The sequence below is a fragment of the Poecilia mexicana genome, unplaced genomic scaffold, assembly GCF_051168715.1.
Source record: "Poecilia mexicana isolate PSO_F unplaced genomic scaffold, ASM5116871v1 scaffold_5, whole genome shotgun sequence".
Taxonomy (NCBI): domain Eukaryota; kingdom Metazoa; phylum Chordata; class Actinopteri; order Cyprinodontiformes; family Poeciliidae; genus Poecilia; species Poecilia mexicana.
In genome coordinates this window covers 32,414,119-32,434,643 of record NW_028263374.1, presented here as the reverse complement: position 1 = coordinate 32,434,643, position 20,525 = coordinate 32,414,119, and the positions used below count along the sequence as shown (strand labels likewise).

At 39.3% G+C, this 20,525-nt stretch overlaps 1 protein-coding gene across 5 annotated transcripts in view; it reads right to left on the bottom strand.

The window, feature by feature from the left end:
* Positions 1–5,165: 5,165 nt before the first annotated feature.
* The window catches only part of shq1 (SHQ1, H/ACA ribonucleoprotein assembly factor), an 84,218-nt gene continuing 68,858 nt past the window's right edge, over positions 5,166–20,525 (bottom strand). For all 5 annotated transcript variants that reach the window (XM_088005924.1, XM_088005926.1, XM_088005925.1 and 2 more), the window contains one exon: positions 5,166–6,052. In XM_088005924.1, coding sequence (XP_087862050.1) covers positions 5,596–6,052 — 457 coding nt within the window. In that variant the 3' untranslated portion in view covers positions 5,166–5,595. The remainder of the gene's footprint in view (positions 6,053–20,525) is intronic.

The following is a 20,525-nucleotide window of genomic DNA, read 5'->3' as shown; positions in this document are numbered from 1 at the left end:
ATTTCAACCGTTTTACAAAACAAACTGGATTCACCGGCATTACCTTCCCCAGGTAAGGATGAAAGATCAGAATTACTTGACTTTGCAGCCAGAAATTTGCTTTAAACAACCGAAAATATTTCCTATGTAGCTAAATTGGCCCGAAATAACCGCTGATTGTTAGCTTAGCAGCTAATGTTTTCATACTGTTTTCTAATGAGAGAGAGCTGATGAGAAACCGCTGTTAGAGGAGAAGTTCGTTAGAAACCAGAGGATTTAGTGAGGAAAGATCAGTCAGGATCAGAGCTGGAGCTGCTGTTCTTCAGTCTGTTTCCAGCTCAGCTTCTCCATGTCGGTATTTAGCTATAAAGATGCTACGAGTCAGAGCCCAACATGCTGAAATGGCTTTTTATGAATGTGAGGAAACATTATGTATTTTCTATTACACTTTTGGATAATTTCTCTTTTATCCTTGGCTTCAGCCTGTGAACCAGGACGTCTCAGAAGTCATTGAGTTCAGTGACCAGCAGACTGAAGCCCTGCCTGTGACCAGTGTTCCCAGTATAATAAATAAATGTTTTATTCTTGCACTTTTTGTGTATTTTTAAATATCTCAATCTGAAGAATTAGTGTATTAATACAGCTTATGTAAAGTTCAGCACAGAAATAGTATATTTTTCAGGGGATGATAGCGACAGGAGTTCGCCCTGCAATCGGTGCTTCAGAGGTTTGATTCCTGGTCTGGCTGCTCTCGTTTTGTGACCCTGGGCAAGACACACCACCCACTTTACCTGCTGATGTTGGGTCACCCATTTATTTATTTATTTAATTTTGGCTGAAATGGCTCTCCATACAATTAAATTATGACTAGTCATAAAGAAAATTCAAGATATCTCGGATTTTGGTTTTGACTAGTCATAATTCTAATTAAAGATATCTCTAATGAGTCCATAATTCAAGATCTCTTAAATGTATTTTTGGATAGGAGATTTGTTGACTAGTGAAAACTAAATTATAGATATCTTAAAAGCAATAATGACTAGACAAAACTAAATTAAAGATATATTGAATTGTAATTTTGACTAGTTAAAATTCCTTTTAAGATATCTGAGTTAGAGATATCTTGAATTACACAGTTTTTCTATTTAAGATATCTTAAATGGACATTCCGACTAGTCAGAATGACAATGCTGATATCTTGACTTAGTGTTCTGTCTAGTCAAAACGTCCCTGACTTAGATAGCAATTTCAAAGTTTAATAAAACAATGAAAAAAAGAGAAAACAAAAAAGATGTTAGAAAATGCATTACTTTCATGGTTGAAAATGGTTTGACAATAGCAATTTTAGCTTTTCAAAACTGTTGTTAAGTGCATTCGGTTCGTCGGAAATGAATAAACAGGAAATTATTTGCAGATATCAGAAGCAGACTTATAGTTTATAAAGTTTTGATATCTCTGCATTTCCAACATTGTCGAGCTCTTTCTAATTTGTAGCATTTACTGACAATTTTGTGCAGGAAACATCTGCAGGCAACTGTTTGGACACCACAAAGGGGCTTCCACGTCATTCTTAATTCAGATATCTAAATTGTAATTTTGACTAGTCATAATTGTGTTGAAGATATCTTAAATCTTAATTACGGATCTGTGTCCCGTCAAATGACAGATCCAGTGACGTCATCTGAAATATCTTGAAAGGAAATTTGACTAGTCAAAATGTAATTGAAGATATCTTGAATTATTATTCTTACTAGTCAGAATGTAAATACAGATATCTTAAATTATCATTCCGAATTGTCAAAATGTAGTTTTGTCTAGTCAAAATGCATTTTTAGATATCTGGAATGTAATTATGGGTAGACAGATGAAACCAATTTATGTTAAAATGGCTTGGACCCCCAGACGAACCGACACAGCCCTCACGGTTGCCCAGAGACGGACACTACGCAGCCACGGTGAGCTGCTATTAACCCGCGTCTTTTTAAAACCCGATTACATGTCCTTAGAGGAAAAAACACTTTCAAAAAATACAGACGTGAGTGAAAAGACTCGCATTATAAGTCGAACAATGTCAGCTAGGATGGATAGTGTGTACATCGATCGACAAAAAAAAAAGTGTGTTGTGGCGCAGTGTGCTGCTGTATGATAGACAGAATGGATCGGGAGGGGAACTGCAGAATCAGAAATCAGTCTCTTCATCCCTCACTCATCTCCTGAGGTTGATATTACTATTACTATGGAGGCAGATTACTAGATGTAACCTGGTTGTATTTCTCTTTTGTTATAATTACCGTATTTTCCACACTATAAGGCGCACCTAAAATCCTTCAATTTCCTCAAAAGCCGACAGTGAGCTTATAATCTGGTGCACCTTATATATGGACCAATATTGAGCCACAACAGGTCTAGCAACTACGGTAAGCAGCCGCCGACTTCATTTTCTCCCGTAGAAGAAGAAGCGCTTGGTGCATGCTGGGATAGTTGTTAGAACGCTGGTTTGTAATCTATTAATAAAGTTTGACTGACCTATCCATAGACATAATATAAGGATAGACGCCTCATGGACCGCTCTCGCCTATTGTCGCTGACGAGATTTAGGGCGGCCATCTTGGAGCGGTACACCCCTCCACTCAGCGTTATGTGTTTAGCAGCACAATGATGTATCAGCGCATTTAATCGATCATAACACACTTTTTTGTTACTGTAAACCATATTCAAACATCTATCAAAGCAACATTTATAAACAATTGTATTTTTTAAGTATGTTTTTAATACATAGTTCATCATATTTAAATATGCTTAGTGGCTATAACAATAGAATAGGAATGGAATATTCTGATATCGATGTATGAAGAGCATATTACAAAGCACACAGCCGTTCATAATTTATTTAATAAATTATGTAGTAATATCAATACATATTTTATATAACTATACAAACACTAATAAATAAAAATTAATAATGGCACAAATAAATAATGATTAATACTGAATTTTATATACACTGCTCAAAAAAATAAAGGGAACACTGAAATAACATATCCTAGATCTGAATGAATGAAATATTCTCATTGAATACTTTGTTCTGTACAAAGTTGAATGTGCTGACAACAAAATCACACAAAAATAATCAATGGAAATCAAATTTATTAACCAATGGAGGCCTGGATTTGGAGCCACACACAAAATTAAAGTGAAATGTTCCCTTTATTTTTTTGAGCAGTATATATATATATATATATATATATATATATATATATATAAATTTTCCAGCCGAGGAGTCCAAAATCCGATGTGAGATTCATCCATGCTGCAGTGAATCCGTCTGTCTTTATAGATTTCTCCCTCTTCTTCCTCACATCGTGTCTTTATGAAACTTTCAAAACAAAAACGGAAGATTTAGGATGTATCTTACTTTTGACAGAGTGAAAGAATATAAATAATAGTCTTTACCACCTGTGTAAACTTTGCCGGTGAATGTTATAACACATAATATAAGTTTTATAATATGTGTTATATTGTTTCATTTCTAATATAGGCCCTTGTGTCAGATAATCTAACTCAATGTTAGAGAATAATTAATTTTTTTAGATTTACAGAATCTCAGTCAGCCTTCATAGCGGGGCTGAACCCGTATTACACCAAGCACTGTAGCTAATATTAGCTGGTATCTCGCCGGTGGACATAAATACAGTAAAGTAATATTCTAATCACAAAATATACACAATAATATGTCCATCTTACTTGTGAAATGTTGTCTGTGGAGCCCTCGCATCAATAATCCATCGATCCGAACAACAATATCCCTCAGTGCTGAGGCATCTTCTGCTGTTTTGATTGAGCAAAGTAGGAGGGTATACCGCTCCAAGATGGCCGCCGTATTTCCTGCGCCGGAGCGGTCCATGAGGCGTCTATGCTTATATTATGTCTATGGACCTATCTACCTATCTAGCGTCTAGAATCAGGTCGTCTGCAGGTCATTTAGCACCACGTTCTCCACAAACATGCTGTGCGGAATGGAGAAGGGTGACCATCGTCCGGCCACGCCCCGGCCCAGTCCGGAAGGCTCTCCTCGCCGACCGGAGTCAGACTGTTTTGTTCCTTTTAGTACAGCTCCATCTAGTGAATGCATAACGTAACTCCAGCCTCTACTATAGCGTCTATTCTATGCGCCTTATAATGGGGTGCCCTTAGAGTGCGGAAAATACGGTACACAAAATCTCTTTTTTTGGGGGGGTATTTGTAATGTTACTTTAAGATCAGAAGCCCCTCCTTTTTATTTCTTCTTCTGTGGTATTGTCTTTAAATTGTTTACGCCCCTTAGATCCTCCCCTTTTGTCATGTTCTGCGGGAGAGGTGTGTGCTGTTTATTTTTCATCTAAATACATCCAGTTTATTTATAGATTTATTAAGTTAATTTTTGTTATGTGTTTTTATGTAGTACTTGGAGCGGGCAGCCTATAACACAGTCGTTTTCTATATGTTGTTCTTGTCAGAATAAACCGAGAATCATCCTTTTAAAGACAAACTGTGTCACGGCCTGATCAATCAATAAAACCAGCATAACGCAGAAAGGATTCGGTTACATATATAAGGAGAAGGTACAGAGGCTTCTCCAGCTCCCAGAATTAAGCCTTATTTTAATTCACGGCTAAAGTACAGCTCCGCCTAACTGAATGATGTCTATTGAAGACAGTTCGGCTGTTAAACGCACTTGGTAGACAGCGGCTCCTGAGGACAACGGACTGGCATAGCAGAGTACGAGGACCGACGGTCAAACAGAAACATTGTGTCCAAAAACAGAAGAGGGGGAAGCGGGCGGGAGCGTTGGCCCAGCTGAAACCTAGGAAGCACCGATTCCAACTCTCTTTCTGGCCAGTGTCCGCTCACCGGATTGCAAAGTTGATTTCTTTTTATGTTTTCAGCAAAAATTGTCTTTGGTCAAACAAACCTTTACAACAACCAGTGACTGGTTATTTAAAATCAGCCACAAAGTTCTGATTAGCGCATCTCTACTTCTAACCAAATTAAGTCAGCCAATGCACGCACAATAAGGATTTATTTCAAATGACTTATGAATGAATTGACAGCTATGCTAAATATATTAGTATTTTCACAGTGGAATATAACCCTCTAAGATGAATTATTGCATAAAATCTAAACTACAACAAAAAATTTATAGGACATTGAAATTCCAAAGTTCTTTATTAGAAGAGTCCAAAATTCATCAAATCTGACATAACTTTGCATGAAGCTGATGAAGTTCTAGATTGGATACATTTGGTATTTACAAACACACATCAAATGTAAGTCATTATGAATTTCTTGTTTGAAGCACATAAAGTCCGAAGTATGTAAGTTACAACATTATATTTTTACTGCATTAAGTCAAATATGTATAGCAATAAAATATGAAAGAATTTAACAAAAATAACTTTCTTTACAAGAACAGAACTAATTCTTGAAGATTTGAACTTCCTTATGGTTTTGTATCTAGCTAATGAAGCCTTGGTCTAAATGATGAGCAGGGGGGTTTTGCAAGGACTCTCCTCTAATAAAGTCCAACTACTACAGCTGCTGCTGCTCCCAGATGGTTCCTCTGCCTCCGCTGCAGCGTCACTCATCAGCGAACAACATCTCTCCTGCTCCAGAGGAGCAGGAATCTGCAGAGATCCTCATCTCCTCTGTCATCTGTCTCCCCAGATCCTGGATCAGCTGCCTGCGGCCCTGTGAGTCTGAACTCTCAACGCCTGCTTTCCTGTTTACTGATGGGGAGAGCGCAACGGAGGATAAGGCGGGGATGGGAGAGGAGGGGGAGGAGCTGGGCTCCGAGGGGCTGTCTTTACATGTTTCTCCACCTCCCTGCTTGGAGTCAGAGCAGCCCTGTTCTTCAGCTACAGACTCTTCGCTCTCGCTGGATGAATCACTGCTGCTGCTCTCTGTAGAAGCTTGTTCTTCTTCCTCCACCACGATCCTCGCCGCACTCTCAAGTTCATCAAGCTCCAGCTCCAAATCTTTCTTCTGAAGCAAGGTGTGTTGCAGCATACTGGCCAACTCCAACATCTTCTTGGAACTGAGATTACCAAGAAAAAGAAAGAAGTTTTAAAAGCAGAGTTTCTGCATTGACAATTCAGATTGAGAAGAGAGAAAGAGACATCAAACTACAAACTGATCGGTATTGCCGCCTCACTCGGAAAGAGGCATGGCGGTTGACTTATCGACCGGCTTGGCATACTAAAGACATAGCCACAGGATAACCATCTACAAATCTAATACCCATTAAGCAAATCCCATTCTCGTATGAATACTAAGTAGCCTGTGATTTGCAGAAGCGGTGGGGGCTCAATTAAATATGGAAATATGAATGTTTTATAATGTAAGAAGATGAGCTCTGCTGATGCAAGGAGGATCGGGACCTTTTGTTCCCCAAACCGCTGCTTTCCTGGCGAGAGGTGATAAGAGACTGCATGGGATTACACAGAGGCAGATCAACCCTGCCCCCCAATTCATCCTGCTCTGAAAAACACGTACACACATGTACCTCTAAGTACGGGGAGATTAAAGCAGATGTTCGGGGCTGTGAACAGAAAGAGACAGAACCAATCAGACTGGAGTTGTGGAGACTGGCTTTTCAGACCTCTGCTAGGAATCTTGGTTTCACTTTTGATAGCTCTTTAAAGCTAGATAAACAAGTTAGCTCTGTCATCAAATCAAGTTTTTATCACCTGTGGATTTTAGCAAAAGTTAAATCTTGTTTTTGTTTTAAGGACTTTGAAGGACTTATCCAAACCTTCATTATAACTCATTTGGATTATTGCAATTCATTATAAAGAGGCATGAATAAATCACAGATGCAGTGACTTCAAATGATACAGAATGCAGCGGCACAGCTTCTTACAGGAACCAGGAAGAATGACCATATAAAGCCTTCACTGGCTGCCTGTCTTTTATTGAATAGATTTTCAGACTCTTTTATTAACTTATAAAGTCTTAAATGGGTTAGGCCCCCCATATCTTCGGGACCTTTTAAAATTTCAGTCTGTGTCCAGAACCCTAGGATCAAACAATCAGCTATTACTGACAGTTCCTCGAACTCGAGTTAAGAGGAAAGGAGATCGGGCTTTTTCTGTAGTGGCTCCTATTCTATGTAACAATTTACCTTTCCAGATTAGATTTGCCAACAGCCTGGATCATTTTAAATTGCTTCTGAAAACTAATTTTTATTCTTTGATATTTATTTGAAGAAGTGTTTTGATACTCTGTTTTTATCAGTTTGTGTTATTGTCATTCCTGTACAGCACTTTGGTGCAGTTTTACACCTGTTTTTAAAGTGCTATATAAATAAATTTGACATTGACATTGAGGCTGATGGAATCGTTATACCTTACATTGCAAGATGCAATTCCCATATTTCAAAGTTTGGCATTTGAGACCGTATTCACACAACTTGGACTGTTTAACATTGTTCTCATGCTACAATCACAAGTGTTGGTGTATTTTATTTGTATGTTTGTGTGACAGAGCAAAATCACACCTCCCAAAAGAAACCAGACTTTTTAGGCAAACGAACTAGAGACCAATTAAAGCAGACTACACAGAGCTGGTGTAAATGAACCCTAATCAATCAAAGAAGAGCTTGTTGCAGTGTGTGCTTTCTGAGAATGCAGCTGGGATTGAGGAACAGAGGAGATGTGGCTTAGAACTCACTGGTTGCATATGCATGAGATACAGTGGATATAAAAAGTCTACACACCCCAGTTCAAATACCAGGGTTTTGTGATGTAAAAAAATGACAGCAAGACAAACATTTTCCCAACTTTTTCCACCTTTAATGTGACCTATAACCTGTTCAATGCAATTGAAAAACAAACAGAAATCTTCCAGGGAGGTGAAGTAAAAATAAACAACTGAGAAAATTTGGTTGCATAAGTGTGCACACCCTTTTAGAACTGGGGGTGTGGCTGTGTTCAGATTTAACCAATTACATTCAAACTCATGTTAAATTGGAGTCAGCACACACCTGTCACCGATTAAAGTGCCTCTGATAAAGTTCAGCTGTTCTAGTAGGCTTGTCCTGACATTTTTGTAGCCACATCATCCAGCACAACCCATGGTCCACAAAGAGCTGCCACAGCATCAGAGGGATTTCATTATTCAAAGATATCAGTCAGGTGAAGGCTACAAAAGAATTTCCAGTTCATTAAATATACCATGGAACACTGTGAAGACTGTCGTCATCATCAAGTGGAGAAAACATGGCACAATAGTGACATTACCAAGGACAGGACGTCCGTCCAAAATTGATGAGAAGACAAGAAGAAAACTGGTCAGGGAGGCTGCCTAGAGGCAGACAGCAACACTGCAAGAATTTCTCGCAAGAACTGGCTGTGCATTACATGTGACAACTATCCCCTGTCTTCTTCATATGTCTGGGCTATGGGGTAGGGTGGCAAGACGGAAGCCTTATCTTACAAAGAAAAACATCAAAGCCCAGCTTAATTTTGCAAAAACACATCTGAAATCTCAAAACATGTGGGAAAATGTGTTATGGTCTGATGAAACCAAGGTTGAACTTTTTGGACATAATTCCAGAAGACATATTTGACGCAAAAACAACACTGCTCATCACTAAAAGAACACCATACATACAGCGAAGCATGGTGGTGACAGCATCATGCTTTGGGGCTGATTTTCTTCAGCTGGAACTGGGGCCTTAGTCAGGGTGGACGGAATTATGAACAGTTCCCGTTCTGGCGAAGTGCCAGGAGTGGCGTTTGAGACCATAGGCTGCACCTTTCTGCGGCTTCTCTGCTTGTTAGTGATAAGGACCAGGTGGACTCAATCTGCTAGCAATCAGAGTGCAGGTACTTCTGGTGTGACTGACCTGTTACTCCTGTTTGAAAAAGTGCCACAGCATCAGAAGCAAACAGTGCTGGTAGCACATGTAAAAAAATTCAGAACTGTGCAAAAGTCTTCTACATACTGTGAAGGACAGCCGGTAAGCCTCACAATGCACTTCCTGAATCTTATTGGAGCAGCACATGGACTCTGACTGAATGTTGTATCCAGGGGTGCTGCCAGGAATCTTGGGCCCCCTGACAAAAAATTAAATTGGGCTCCCCCTCACACAGCTGCAGTTACAATTTCTTGAGTCTAACTTGACCCATCAAAAGCGTCACAATTTCAAAAGCTTGCAACTGCCTTGGTTTCTTTGGTCCACATACATGAAGCAATTCAGACTTCTCAAAAAATGCTAAGTAGTTGCATTTTATTCAAAGTGCAGTTATGTAAAAAAATATGTTTTCTCCATATTTGTTAAAGCTGTCACGATGTCGTAGCAGTTTGTTATGAGACAGATAATTAGTGAAAACAATCAATCTCCTCCACCTCCTTCCTGAACTACTATTGCTAGCTAAAGTAATGCAATGTTCTGGCCAATTCAACCAATCAGAACCAGGAGGATGCTCTTAGCGCTGTCAATCAACTTCATTCACTCACTGCTAAATGCGCTAATGAAGGAGAAACAACTTATTGTTACAGGAAAATCGTTTATCTGCCATTACTGGTAGATATGCTTACTAGACTAAGCATTTACAACATGCTATGGTAGCTGCAGAATAGCACAGAGCAAGGGGGCGGAAGGATGAGCCATATGAGATTGTGATTGACAGCACTAAACCTCTCCTGCCACTGACTGGTTGTTTCTATTGAGCACTGGGAGAAAGCAGAGGAAATAGATTTTTCACAGATTATTTCTCATACTATACTGTCACAACATAATGACAGTTTTAACAAATATGTGGAAAAAATATATTTTTATAAAAGCTACATACAGCAGCTTTAATTTCACTTAGGAGAGAACAGGTCAGGAGGGACGTGGGTTATAACTGCTGCTGACTGACTCACCAATTGTTAAGTGGTAAAAGGTACAAGTTAAATATATGAATATGTTGGTAATTTTTTTTCCTTAATTCATTAAATGCTAGTGAAATGATGGAGGCAAACAGAAGTCTGAAGCTACGCTAACGAATCTCACACAGTCTACCCACCTCTCAGAGAAAAACTGAGTTATAAATTGACACTCTTGCCTTTTTCTCTCTCACTCTCTCTATTTTTTTTGAAAACCTGATTTTCTAACTTTTCGTAGCAGCATAGTAACTGTCACAGTCGTTCTTGTTTTCTACTGTCTGCTGCTGAACAGCCTCACTCTCAAGCGCTCCAAGCAGGAACAAACCATTTCATGCAGGGTGGGGGTGTTCAGGGCAAATATGGATGTGTGTTTTTTGGTCTGGGAGTGGGAACATTAAATTTTTACTGCTAAAAACAATCTTAGAAAATACAATATGAATAATTTTGTAATTTACAGGGCCTCAATTTTTTTTTAATTTCTATGAACAATAAATAAATTGTGGAGGGCCCCCTGTTGGTCACGGCCCCTAGAATTGTCATCACTTTTCCCCCCTATGCCATGTCCCTGGTTGTACCTAATAGTTTTAATCTTATTGAAGTCAAGCTAGTAAGTAAAAAAAAAAAAAAAAAAAAAACACTTGGTGTTTATTGGTTAAAGTAGGAAGTGAAAAAGAAAATGAGACTAAAAAACAAAAATAAATAAATGTTGGTCAGAATGTTTGACTATGAAAATGTATTTATCAAAATGTTGATAAATATGCTAATTTATTTATTGGTGTTGAATTTTACTATAAAATTTGTTTGATTATTTCACAATGTATTTATCTTGTTAATTTCACAATGTAATATATGTGTTTCTGTTTCTTTTCAGGTTTTTCACCTAAGTGGCTGAAAGGCTAAATCACTATGGTGACCATCATACAAAAATAAATATGGATCAGCTAAATTGAAGGCTCTTTGATTGAAATCCTGTTAAAAGTTTCACTATAGAGACTATCCCTTTCAAGTGGGGAATCACACAGTAAAGCAAACCTGACAAAACTTGACAGTTCCAAATATCAGTCGGTGTTGGCACAAAACCTTTGGCCTTCTATTAGAAAGCTGAAGATGAAGAGGAACTTCATCTTTCAGCATGACAATGACTCAAAGCACTCATCTAAATCAACAAAAGAATGGCTTCACCGGAATAAGATGAAGGCTTTGGAATGGCTCAGCCAGAGTCCAGACCTGGATCCCATCGATTCAGGTCTGGGGTGATCTGAAGAGGGCTGATGTGCCATCCTATAATAAAAGTAATAAAAGCCAAAGTTGCTGCAACAAAGTATTAGTTTAAGGGTGTGCATATGCAACCAGGTTATTGTAAGTTTTTTTATTTTATATTTTCCTCCCTGAAAGATTTCTGTTTCTTAGTTGCATTGTACAGGTTATAGGTCACATTAAAAGTGGAAAAAGTTGTGAATATATTTGTCTTGCTATCATTTTTTACATCACAAAAACTTGGTATTTGAACAGGGGTGTGTAGACTTTTTATATCCACTGTACATGTGTGGGAGATTTCCTCTTCATCTGACGATACAACCGGTTCTTTAAATACTCATGCTGAGGATGTGTACACACATCCTCAGCATGAGTCTACATCACACTGCTGATTGATGTATTTCTCAGATTAATTTTCTATCCGATGGAAAATTGGGTCCAATGATGTAATCAGCAACTGGAACACATTAAAGTTAATGGGGTCTCGTAAATGATTCCCTAAGACTGCATCTTGGATTGTCAGACCAAGACATACCTGGGGTCACATACACATCAATTTTCAGGGTTGTATTTATAAAAACATTTTAAAGGAAAATCAACTTAGCATCCACTTTCCAATAATGACATCTATCACACAGAATACCAACAAAACACATAGAAGCTTGTGGTTGTGAGTGTGTGAAAACCTTGTGGAAGATGTATCACTGGCTCTCCTGAGTGCGTAATTTTTGGCAGATAGAAAAAGGCCAACCAACCATGATCAAAACAAGCCATTAGTCTGAATAGATCCTGCAGAATGAAAGCTGGAAGCCAGCTGAAAAGACTGCAGCAAAGTCCAGTCTGACTGCAGTCCAGATAATAAAAGTCCAGACCACAAGTGACTCCAGGCTGCAGCCCTGCTTCCCCAGAGATTAGGATTAGAAGAATGCCCTCATTAGGTAGTACATTATTAAACAGCATTCTTGTCCTGTCACTTTGACTTTACAGTGGTGTCGCCGTGGATAATGCAGCAGACCGCTCTAGGTGTTAGACGTTGTGCTGCTGATGATTGTCCTCCTGCATCGGCCCTTCTTTTGTAAAGGCATTACCTTTGTGTGGAGGACCCCGCCTGCACATTATTTACGCTGGGAAAGTCCACTGAGCTGCCAAAACCTAAAGTGATTGCAATTTGTCCCCTGGTGTGGTTAGTGCATGTGTGCCGCTCCCATTGCCGTGGTGATTACTGAAGGGGAGACCTCTGTGGATCACTACCATTCAGGATGTGTCCATTCAAGATTAGAGAAAGTGTGCGAGAGCAGAGCTGGAGTGTGAGTGTGTGTGTGTGCGTGTGTGTGGAGGGGCCACTGTTCTTTTGCCATTCATATGCACACACACTCTACCCCTCTTGCCCTCTCTGGCTCAATTAAACCACTGCTGAGCGCCGGGGTGGCTCCTCATTTTGATGCAGTCCTAATGAGAGCCCTGTTCTGGTGAATGGTGTTTGTGGAGGCTGCACATTCATTTAAGACCTAAGGAGGGGCTGCGTAAGCAAATCTTATTCTATCTCTGTATGCAAAATGGAATTGCACACAAATTCCATTTTGAAGTGTGAGAAAGGAGAAGAAAACAAACATGCAATGGGGGGCTGTGGGCTGGAACACTCTTTGTTCTTGCACACACTAACACTGAAAATGTGTCAGAAAAATCTGAAGACAATTTGGATGTTTAGAAGCTCATGACAGACTTCTAGAAAAGTATTTGAGCCATTCCAATTTCTATTGGTGTACATGCAGATGATATGCTTAAGATTTCAGGCCTCAGGCGTACTTCATTCCATTCAGTCCATGCGCCTCGAAGCAGACTTAAAGCGGATGTCTGCTGGACAGGTCCACGCAGAGGTACATTTTTATGATTGCATACGCAATAAACTGTCCAACAAGAAAAAGTGTTGACATCGAATACTTTTGTATGCAACATCGAGGTGATAATGTTGACAGCTGGAGCAACCGGTTACAAGAATGTGCAGCATCACTGCCCTTCTGTGCTGCACTAACAGGTATGTGATGGCTAACCTGCTGGAGAAGAAATGGGGCCAGGCGCCCAACTAACTCATCAAACTTTCTAGAATCTATTCGGATCGTGGGGAATTTGTCATGAGAATTGTAGAAAATTAGTTCACACAAAAATTTAATCTCAACTGTTTGACAGTGCGCATGGAATCTGCACAGCTCACAGAATTCACACAGTACACTTGAGTAACATCGTCAAACATTTCAGACACAAAAAGTCTGAAATTACTCCTATTGGAAAGCACTAATTATCATACAATAATTGTTGGAAAATATATTCCAAGTGTTTTGAACTTGCATTTTCCATGCTAATGTAACTTTTAGCTAGCTGTATAGTTTCACAGTAGCAGATGTTCACAGAAATGACACTGTCCAAAATACTAAAGGTCCCAGAGTGATGGAAGAACAGGTGAGGGAGAGGTAAGGGTTTTGTCGCCACAATATGTTACTTCATTCATTACATATATTTGTAAATTTTCAATTTAATCTTTGTAGTAGGTCAAAGATGACTCTTAACATCTTACACTGCTGCTTTCTGTTTACTCTGAACTAGTCTGACAAGCATTGAAATCTCATTTCAAACTGATGCCCAAAAAACAGGTTTCCCTAGTCTTTTTCATGTCAAATTTTCAGTTTTTAAAACTCAAATTATAATTTACCTTTGGAGGACAGGTATTTCTTCAACAAACAGGATTCAGTGTAAAATATACCAAAAAAAAAAAAAAAGAGAAATTTGAGGAATGGAAGAATTGACAAATGGAACAACAGATGAATGTCATATGGACAAACAGATGGATGAAACCCCGTAAAATTAGTTTGTAACTTTACTGCCCACCATATCTGGAATTTCCTACACAACCTGGGTATCAACTGATAAAAACACCAGGAATGCCAACAGTAGGACAGAAAAACACTCCACCTCCAGTTCCTTAGCTGTCTGAAGAACTGATTCACAACATGTGTAAACAAAAATCCCTCCATTCTCTGGAAACAGAGAAAATCCCTGCATCCGAGAATCTTCAACACCTGTCGTGTAGGATTGTGTTTTCAAAGAGCCAGCGGGAGGGGGAGGGTACACTGATATATAACGGCAACCTTTGCTGATGAGGATGACGAGTGAGGGAGCCAATAAAATTCCTGTTTAGGTACCTGGCACTTAGAAGCCTTTGTGTGAGCATTCTGCAGTGACGCTGGGCCAGAGGGGCCTCCTGCAGTAGGGCCACTTCAGTCACTGCCCTGTATTCTCTTTCCCCCCGTGGGAAGTCATTATTGAGATAGCGATGGAGAAGGGGGGTGCTTGTTTTCGCTCCCCTCCCTCACTCTGTGGTGGGAAAAGCTCTGTTTGCGGTGGATACAAAGGCTACGCCCAGAAGGAGCGAGGGATAATGTTGTACACAATCCGGTCATTACCACACTGCTGTTGTGGCTTGCTTTCATTAAACCGTGGAAGGGAGACTTTTTTATTTCTCCAAGGTTGGAAAACTTCTGCCGAGACAAAGATGCCTCCATTTGCCAAAGTATTTGGCGAGAACGGGCAGAGAGAGCGTCTCTGCGTATGTGCACCGCCTGTATCTGTGAACCCAAGTTAAATTACAGTCTTGGGTTTCTCTCATCCAGCTCATGTGTGCTCAGAGAGTGGCTCATTCAGTGAGCCCATGGTCTTGAAAAACATGTCAGATAAAGCTTGTCCTGAGATGTAGAAATCTGGGTAATAGAAGCACTGGAATCCCTTGGAGAGTCTTGTGGAGGCTTCATTCACTAGCTCAAGGAAGTGGGGGGGAGATAAAAGCTGACAACTAAAAGATGCAATCCTTCACTGAGACGAAACACCAGAATGCCCCCCCCCAGACACTGATAAGTATTACAGATATAAGAAACACAGATGACTTTATCCAATAAGACATTATTCGAGTTTGGTCTCAGAGCTGCCTATATGAGATGATGAGATGGGGATGTCTGATACCAGTCTGAGGTGGTGTTATGTGGAAGGATAACGGATTTGACTTTGGGAATCAAACTGTGGTCCCCGGACCACTAGAGGTCTGCGGGTGCCCCCTAGTGGTTCGCGAGGTACTGCATGTAAACGACTGTTTATTTGCCGTGACGTGAGCTCAAAGTGCGACGCTACAGGATTGTGTTAAAAATAATGATGGAAAACTGGCTTAAAACTGGGTTACTCTAAAGAAAATCTGCAGATACCGGTGGAAAGAAAATAACTCCAGGAAAACAACTCAGATGAAGCTGAGTCATTACTGCTGAGAGTTGATGTGTCGTTCACTAGCGATTTGATTCCTTTGAACGGTTAGCGGTATGAATCGCTCCAGTTAGTCAGAACTGTTCTTTGTTTTTTATGACTTTGCTTGGTAATGACTGACGCTCTGCTTTTAGGTCATCAGCTATTGTTATTTTTATTTCATTAAAAATATATTAAAATAAATACAATAAATAAATACAATTAATAGAAATGGGTTAATTATTTTTATATTTAATTGTGCAGAAAAGGATTTTTTTGTTTCTGTAAAAGCAACTCAAGTCTATTTTTCTTTAATCATGCTTCTAAATCACAAATAGTCCTAAATGTTATTAATGCACACAACACTTGGTAGTAAAGAATAACTTCTTTTTTTATTTCTATGTGTTTGGCATCATTGGAAAGCTTCAACTCCACACTTTCAGAGTCTGTAAATAACTCAAAATACCCAAGTAGACCTGTTCATGGCCTTGATGTGGCCAGTCACATTTACCAAACAGCACCACTTTTCTAATTAGGATGAAGAAAAAAACAATACATGAGTTAAGAGACTAATATTAACATTTCAGGTTGCATTATATATTAAGATGTGTTATTGTGGGGGCAATTTCAGGTTAGGTGGTCTGTGACTGGTAAATGGGTTAAGTGGTCCTCAGCCTGAAAAAGTTTGTGAAACTCTGTCCTAAAACATTTCACCAGGTTGAGGAATACAGCCAGGTATACCTTCTTCGTTCCATTTTTTTATAGATCATGCATTATACGAAGAGATACTGATTCACAGCATTGTAGATCCTCCATGTTACTTTACAGTTGCCATAAGGTGCTTTTCCATATATTCAAATGACAAAAAAATTTTTCCTCTGGGAGTTTTCCCAAGATGCCACTCTTTGCTGTGATAGAAACGACCATATCCAATCCATGTGTGTCCTGCACATGGATTGGACAAAAACTGGTCATTGCCTGACATAGCAGGTAATGACAAAAATTGGTTTAAAAATAAGCCAATTTGGGGAGTAGGTATGTGGAGGGGTGATGCAAACAAAACTTCATTACAACCAATACTGCTGAGATCATTAGGAGGCTGTGGTGGGCACAATTCCTCTAATCCACTAGTAGCTAATCTTTCTATTGGCACTTTTTCGCTTTTGCTAACTTTGTGCACTAAAGTAATTTTCCCTGTTCTGTAAACTTTCTATTGAATAAAGCTCAACATCTGTGTTGAAGTCTTAGTTATATACTGTTAAGAAGTCTACAGGTAGATATATGTTTACATTCATGCTCTTATTTTGAAGAGGATGATGGCTGTTTATGGAGCAGCTTCCTCTCCTTATATTCCTTCTTTTTTTTGAACAAGCATACAGGAACAAAATAAAAACATAAATAGAGTATCTAAGGGCATACTATAACTAGCAAATTATAACATCAAATCTAAATTGGTGCTTGAGAATTGTAGTCTTCCAAGGGAAGAAATAATTTGAATTGAAGTAATGTTTATCATTAGAGCTGTTGGGTTAGCACAACATACATTTTAGTGCTAAAATGAGAACAGAATTATTGACTGAGGATTTTGTTACGTTAAGTAAAACTCATCCCATCCATTTTTTTCTGATTAAGAAACACTTCAGTTTGTATTACAGTATACTGATATTTAATTCAAACATTATAAAGATTTGGCTCTTTTCAGTTTCAAGCCTGTGATTTCACTATGTTTCAGAAATCATGGAGATTCATAGTTTTATAGGGCTCTATCTCAAAACATCAGCCTGTGAAGCCACAATGACAAGAAAAAAACAACACACATAATCAGTTGTATTAACTGGAGTGCTCTCCAAACATGAGAGGAACAAATTATGCAGGCGCAGCTGTCTGTTTAAAATGAGCATGTGTATTCAAGACAAAATCTGGAGTGGCTCCATGCTGAGAGGAAATCTGCACTACTTATCCCTGTTAGATTAGTGACATTTGTGTCTTTGTTGTTCTCAGCGGGACCCATCAGGATCTCCATCACTGCTCAGATAGAGCAGCTCCTTTATCTGTTTTAAAGCATCCAGGATGACCATTTGACAGCTGAGTAATGCAGCCCAGAGCTGCTCATTTTTAACAAAGATCTTGATGTCATGCTATGTATGATGCCTGGGCTGGATCCCACTCTTTGAAGGAGGATTTAATTTCTTGGCTGAACCTTACAGGATAAGCCCCAAACACAACATCTGTGTTGTTCAGGTTTTACATCTGCGACTCACCATGACAGAGTCTGTAGAGAAAGGTTGTTTACAGGGACGTAGCCTGTAAATTTTCTTAAATACTGTCAAATTTAAGAAACACATCATATCCGACTACAAGAAATACCATACTAAAATTATTCACACCCTGCTGAGTGTTTTAGCTATTTTATCATGTTACAAGCATTAACTAAAAACTTGACCTCACAGAAAAGTAGCGATCATTTTACCAGATCCACATATAGTCGAAACCATAAGTTTACATACAAGTAATAATGAGAAGAATAAAAAAATCTCATACACCTTTTTCTATGTCACAGTCCAAAGTGAAAACTTTTATTAATGTTTTCTAAATCAGAAGTTTACATAAATTTCTACTGTATTTGGTATCATTACCTTTGAACTGAATGACATAGGTCAAACATTTTGGGTTTTCTTCCAAAGGTTTCTCACAATATGTTGCTGGAGTTCTGGTCCAGTCCTCTGGGTTTCTCACTGTACTTTGGAACTATATAAAAGTCTGGTTTCAACTGTGCTTGTAGTGCTCTCATCTGTGGGGTGCTGGAGCATCAGGCTGAAGGTGGAGGACACCAACAGACTGAACAGACTGATCCACAAGGCCAGCAAGATTGTTGGAGAGGAGCTAGACTCTCTGACAGTAGTGTCAGAGAGTAGGATCCTGTCTAAGATGCAGGCCATAGGCAACAAGTCTCACCACTTCATGATGTGCTGGCTAGATACAGGAGCACCTTCAGCCATTTTTACCTAAATGCACCACAGAAAATCATTTCTGCCTGTGCTCATCAGACTTACAATGCCCAACTCTGAGTAATTCACATCTAATTTTCTCACAAGGTCTTCAATGGGGTTCAATATAGTAGTCTCTTAATTTTTTCCAGAGATAAAATATACATTTTATCGCTTATATTCGCTTATATTAATACTTCACACCTTTGGTGGTATAGCAAATCCCCAACAATATCTGTAAAGTATATTGATCAATAAAGTATATTCTATTCTACTCTACTGTCCTCTTTGTTGTGCAGAATCTCTGCAGGGGGACCTTTGGCCTTCAAAATTTCATCCTGGAACTAATGAATTGAAGAGGCACTTATTGTATTTGGAGTCTTGAGATAATGCGGATGTATGTGTTATGTGCTTTGGGCACATTCTAATGATTTTTGTCTATTTTTCTAGATTGTTTTGTTTATAAACTTTAGTTGAATGATTTTCTGTTTTTTCTTAATATTTTGGAGTTTGGATAATCTCTTATTTTTGGTAACTAATTTGATTATGTTAATTTGTGGCGCTGTTGGTCTGCCTACCAGTAGGCTGGGTTTCGATGTGTGTGGGAGACCTGCCCTTCCACTCGCTTCCACTCGCTCCACCACCACCACCGGCGATGTGTCCTGACGTGTCTCCAGTAGCTGTAGGCCGCAGCTGACGTCTCCAGCCTGCCATGCGGTAGTTTGTTTACTTTTTTTGTTGTGATTTTGGCCTGGTGGGACCGGTTGTCCTGCTTTCGATCTTTCTTTTGCAGTAGATTCTTTTTGCTTTAGTTTGGTACTAGTAGGGGCTTTGACAGCCCTGTGTAGGGTCGGCCCCCTGTTGTACCGTTTAGTTCTTTTTGATCAACTCACCAGGTCCAACTTTCTGTTAATACTTTTGGTGTTTTGTTTTTTCCTCTCTTTTTTGGGACATGGGGGACTTAGGGTATTTAAGTCTCTCTTTTTTTCTCTTCACAGAAAATCAAAGCAGCTGAACCAAAAGAAAAGTTCAAGAGAGTTTTAAAATAAAATAATTTTTGAACCCTCATTATTGCCTCTGTGTCCTCAAATATGTTGTGTCCTTTTTGGAAGTAACAGTATGATCAAACAAGTTCATCAGGAGGAAGTCTGAAGGGAAACTGAGCTCTGTAGCAAAAAAGAAGACAAACCGAACAGCAAAAATCAGGGTTGGTGTGCAACATAACTTGCTAAGAGGTCACACAATCAAGTGCTGCTCTCACTCACTGTGTAAGGGTAAGGAAGATCCCATACCCTGTGGTCTTAAATCATGATGAAGTCTTTGCAAGGCAGTAAATCTGAGACAGACATCCAGGCAGTCGATGGAACTTTAGAAGGAGAAGTGCCCGTGGGATGGCTGGGAGATTAGATAAATCAAGCTGCTCCCACAGTGAGTGTACATCCATTAAACACATATCCATCATGTGAGGATGATCACTTCTGCTTTGTAGGCGACGAGCAATGACAGGATAGAGGTGTCATATGACCAGGAATCCATTATGTCTCATCTCGCCACGAAGCACAGGTGAGGACTGATCTCACTCAGGGGAATATGTCGCAGTGCAGGAAACAATGCCAACAGCCAACAAGATCCATCATCAAACCAAGAACCACTGAAGGAAACGACAGGAAAACCTCTAAAGAAGACACTGAGGGGAACTTCCTTCTTCCTTCTAGCAAATGTGGCGAAGCCAAGAGACATGACAGAGTGGGGAGATGAGCAGAGGGATAAGAGTGTCATCAGGATGAAAGAAGCACTTGTCAACTTATTCACTTTGTCGCAATGTTTTTTGATTTTTCTATTCCTCTAGTGACTTCTTTTTTTTTCTCAAAACAATAACTAATAATAAATTTAGCTTATTCTGTGTTGTGTAATGTATGTATATTGTGTAAAAGATGAACACAGCGGGAAAAGAGTTAGCTCTAAGCTTCTGGTTTGTTTAAGTCGACATAAGCAAAACCAGAAGTGCTATGGCACTAACAACTGCCATAGCAACTGGCATGACAGCTGGGTGCAAACATCAACTATGGACATATAATAGAACAAGTACTGAGTACGCACTTTTAGCATTAA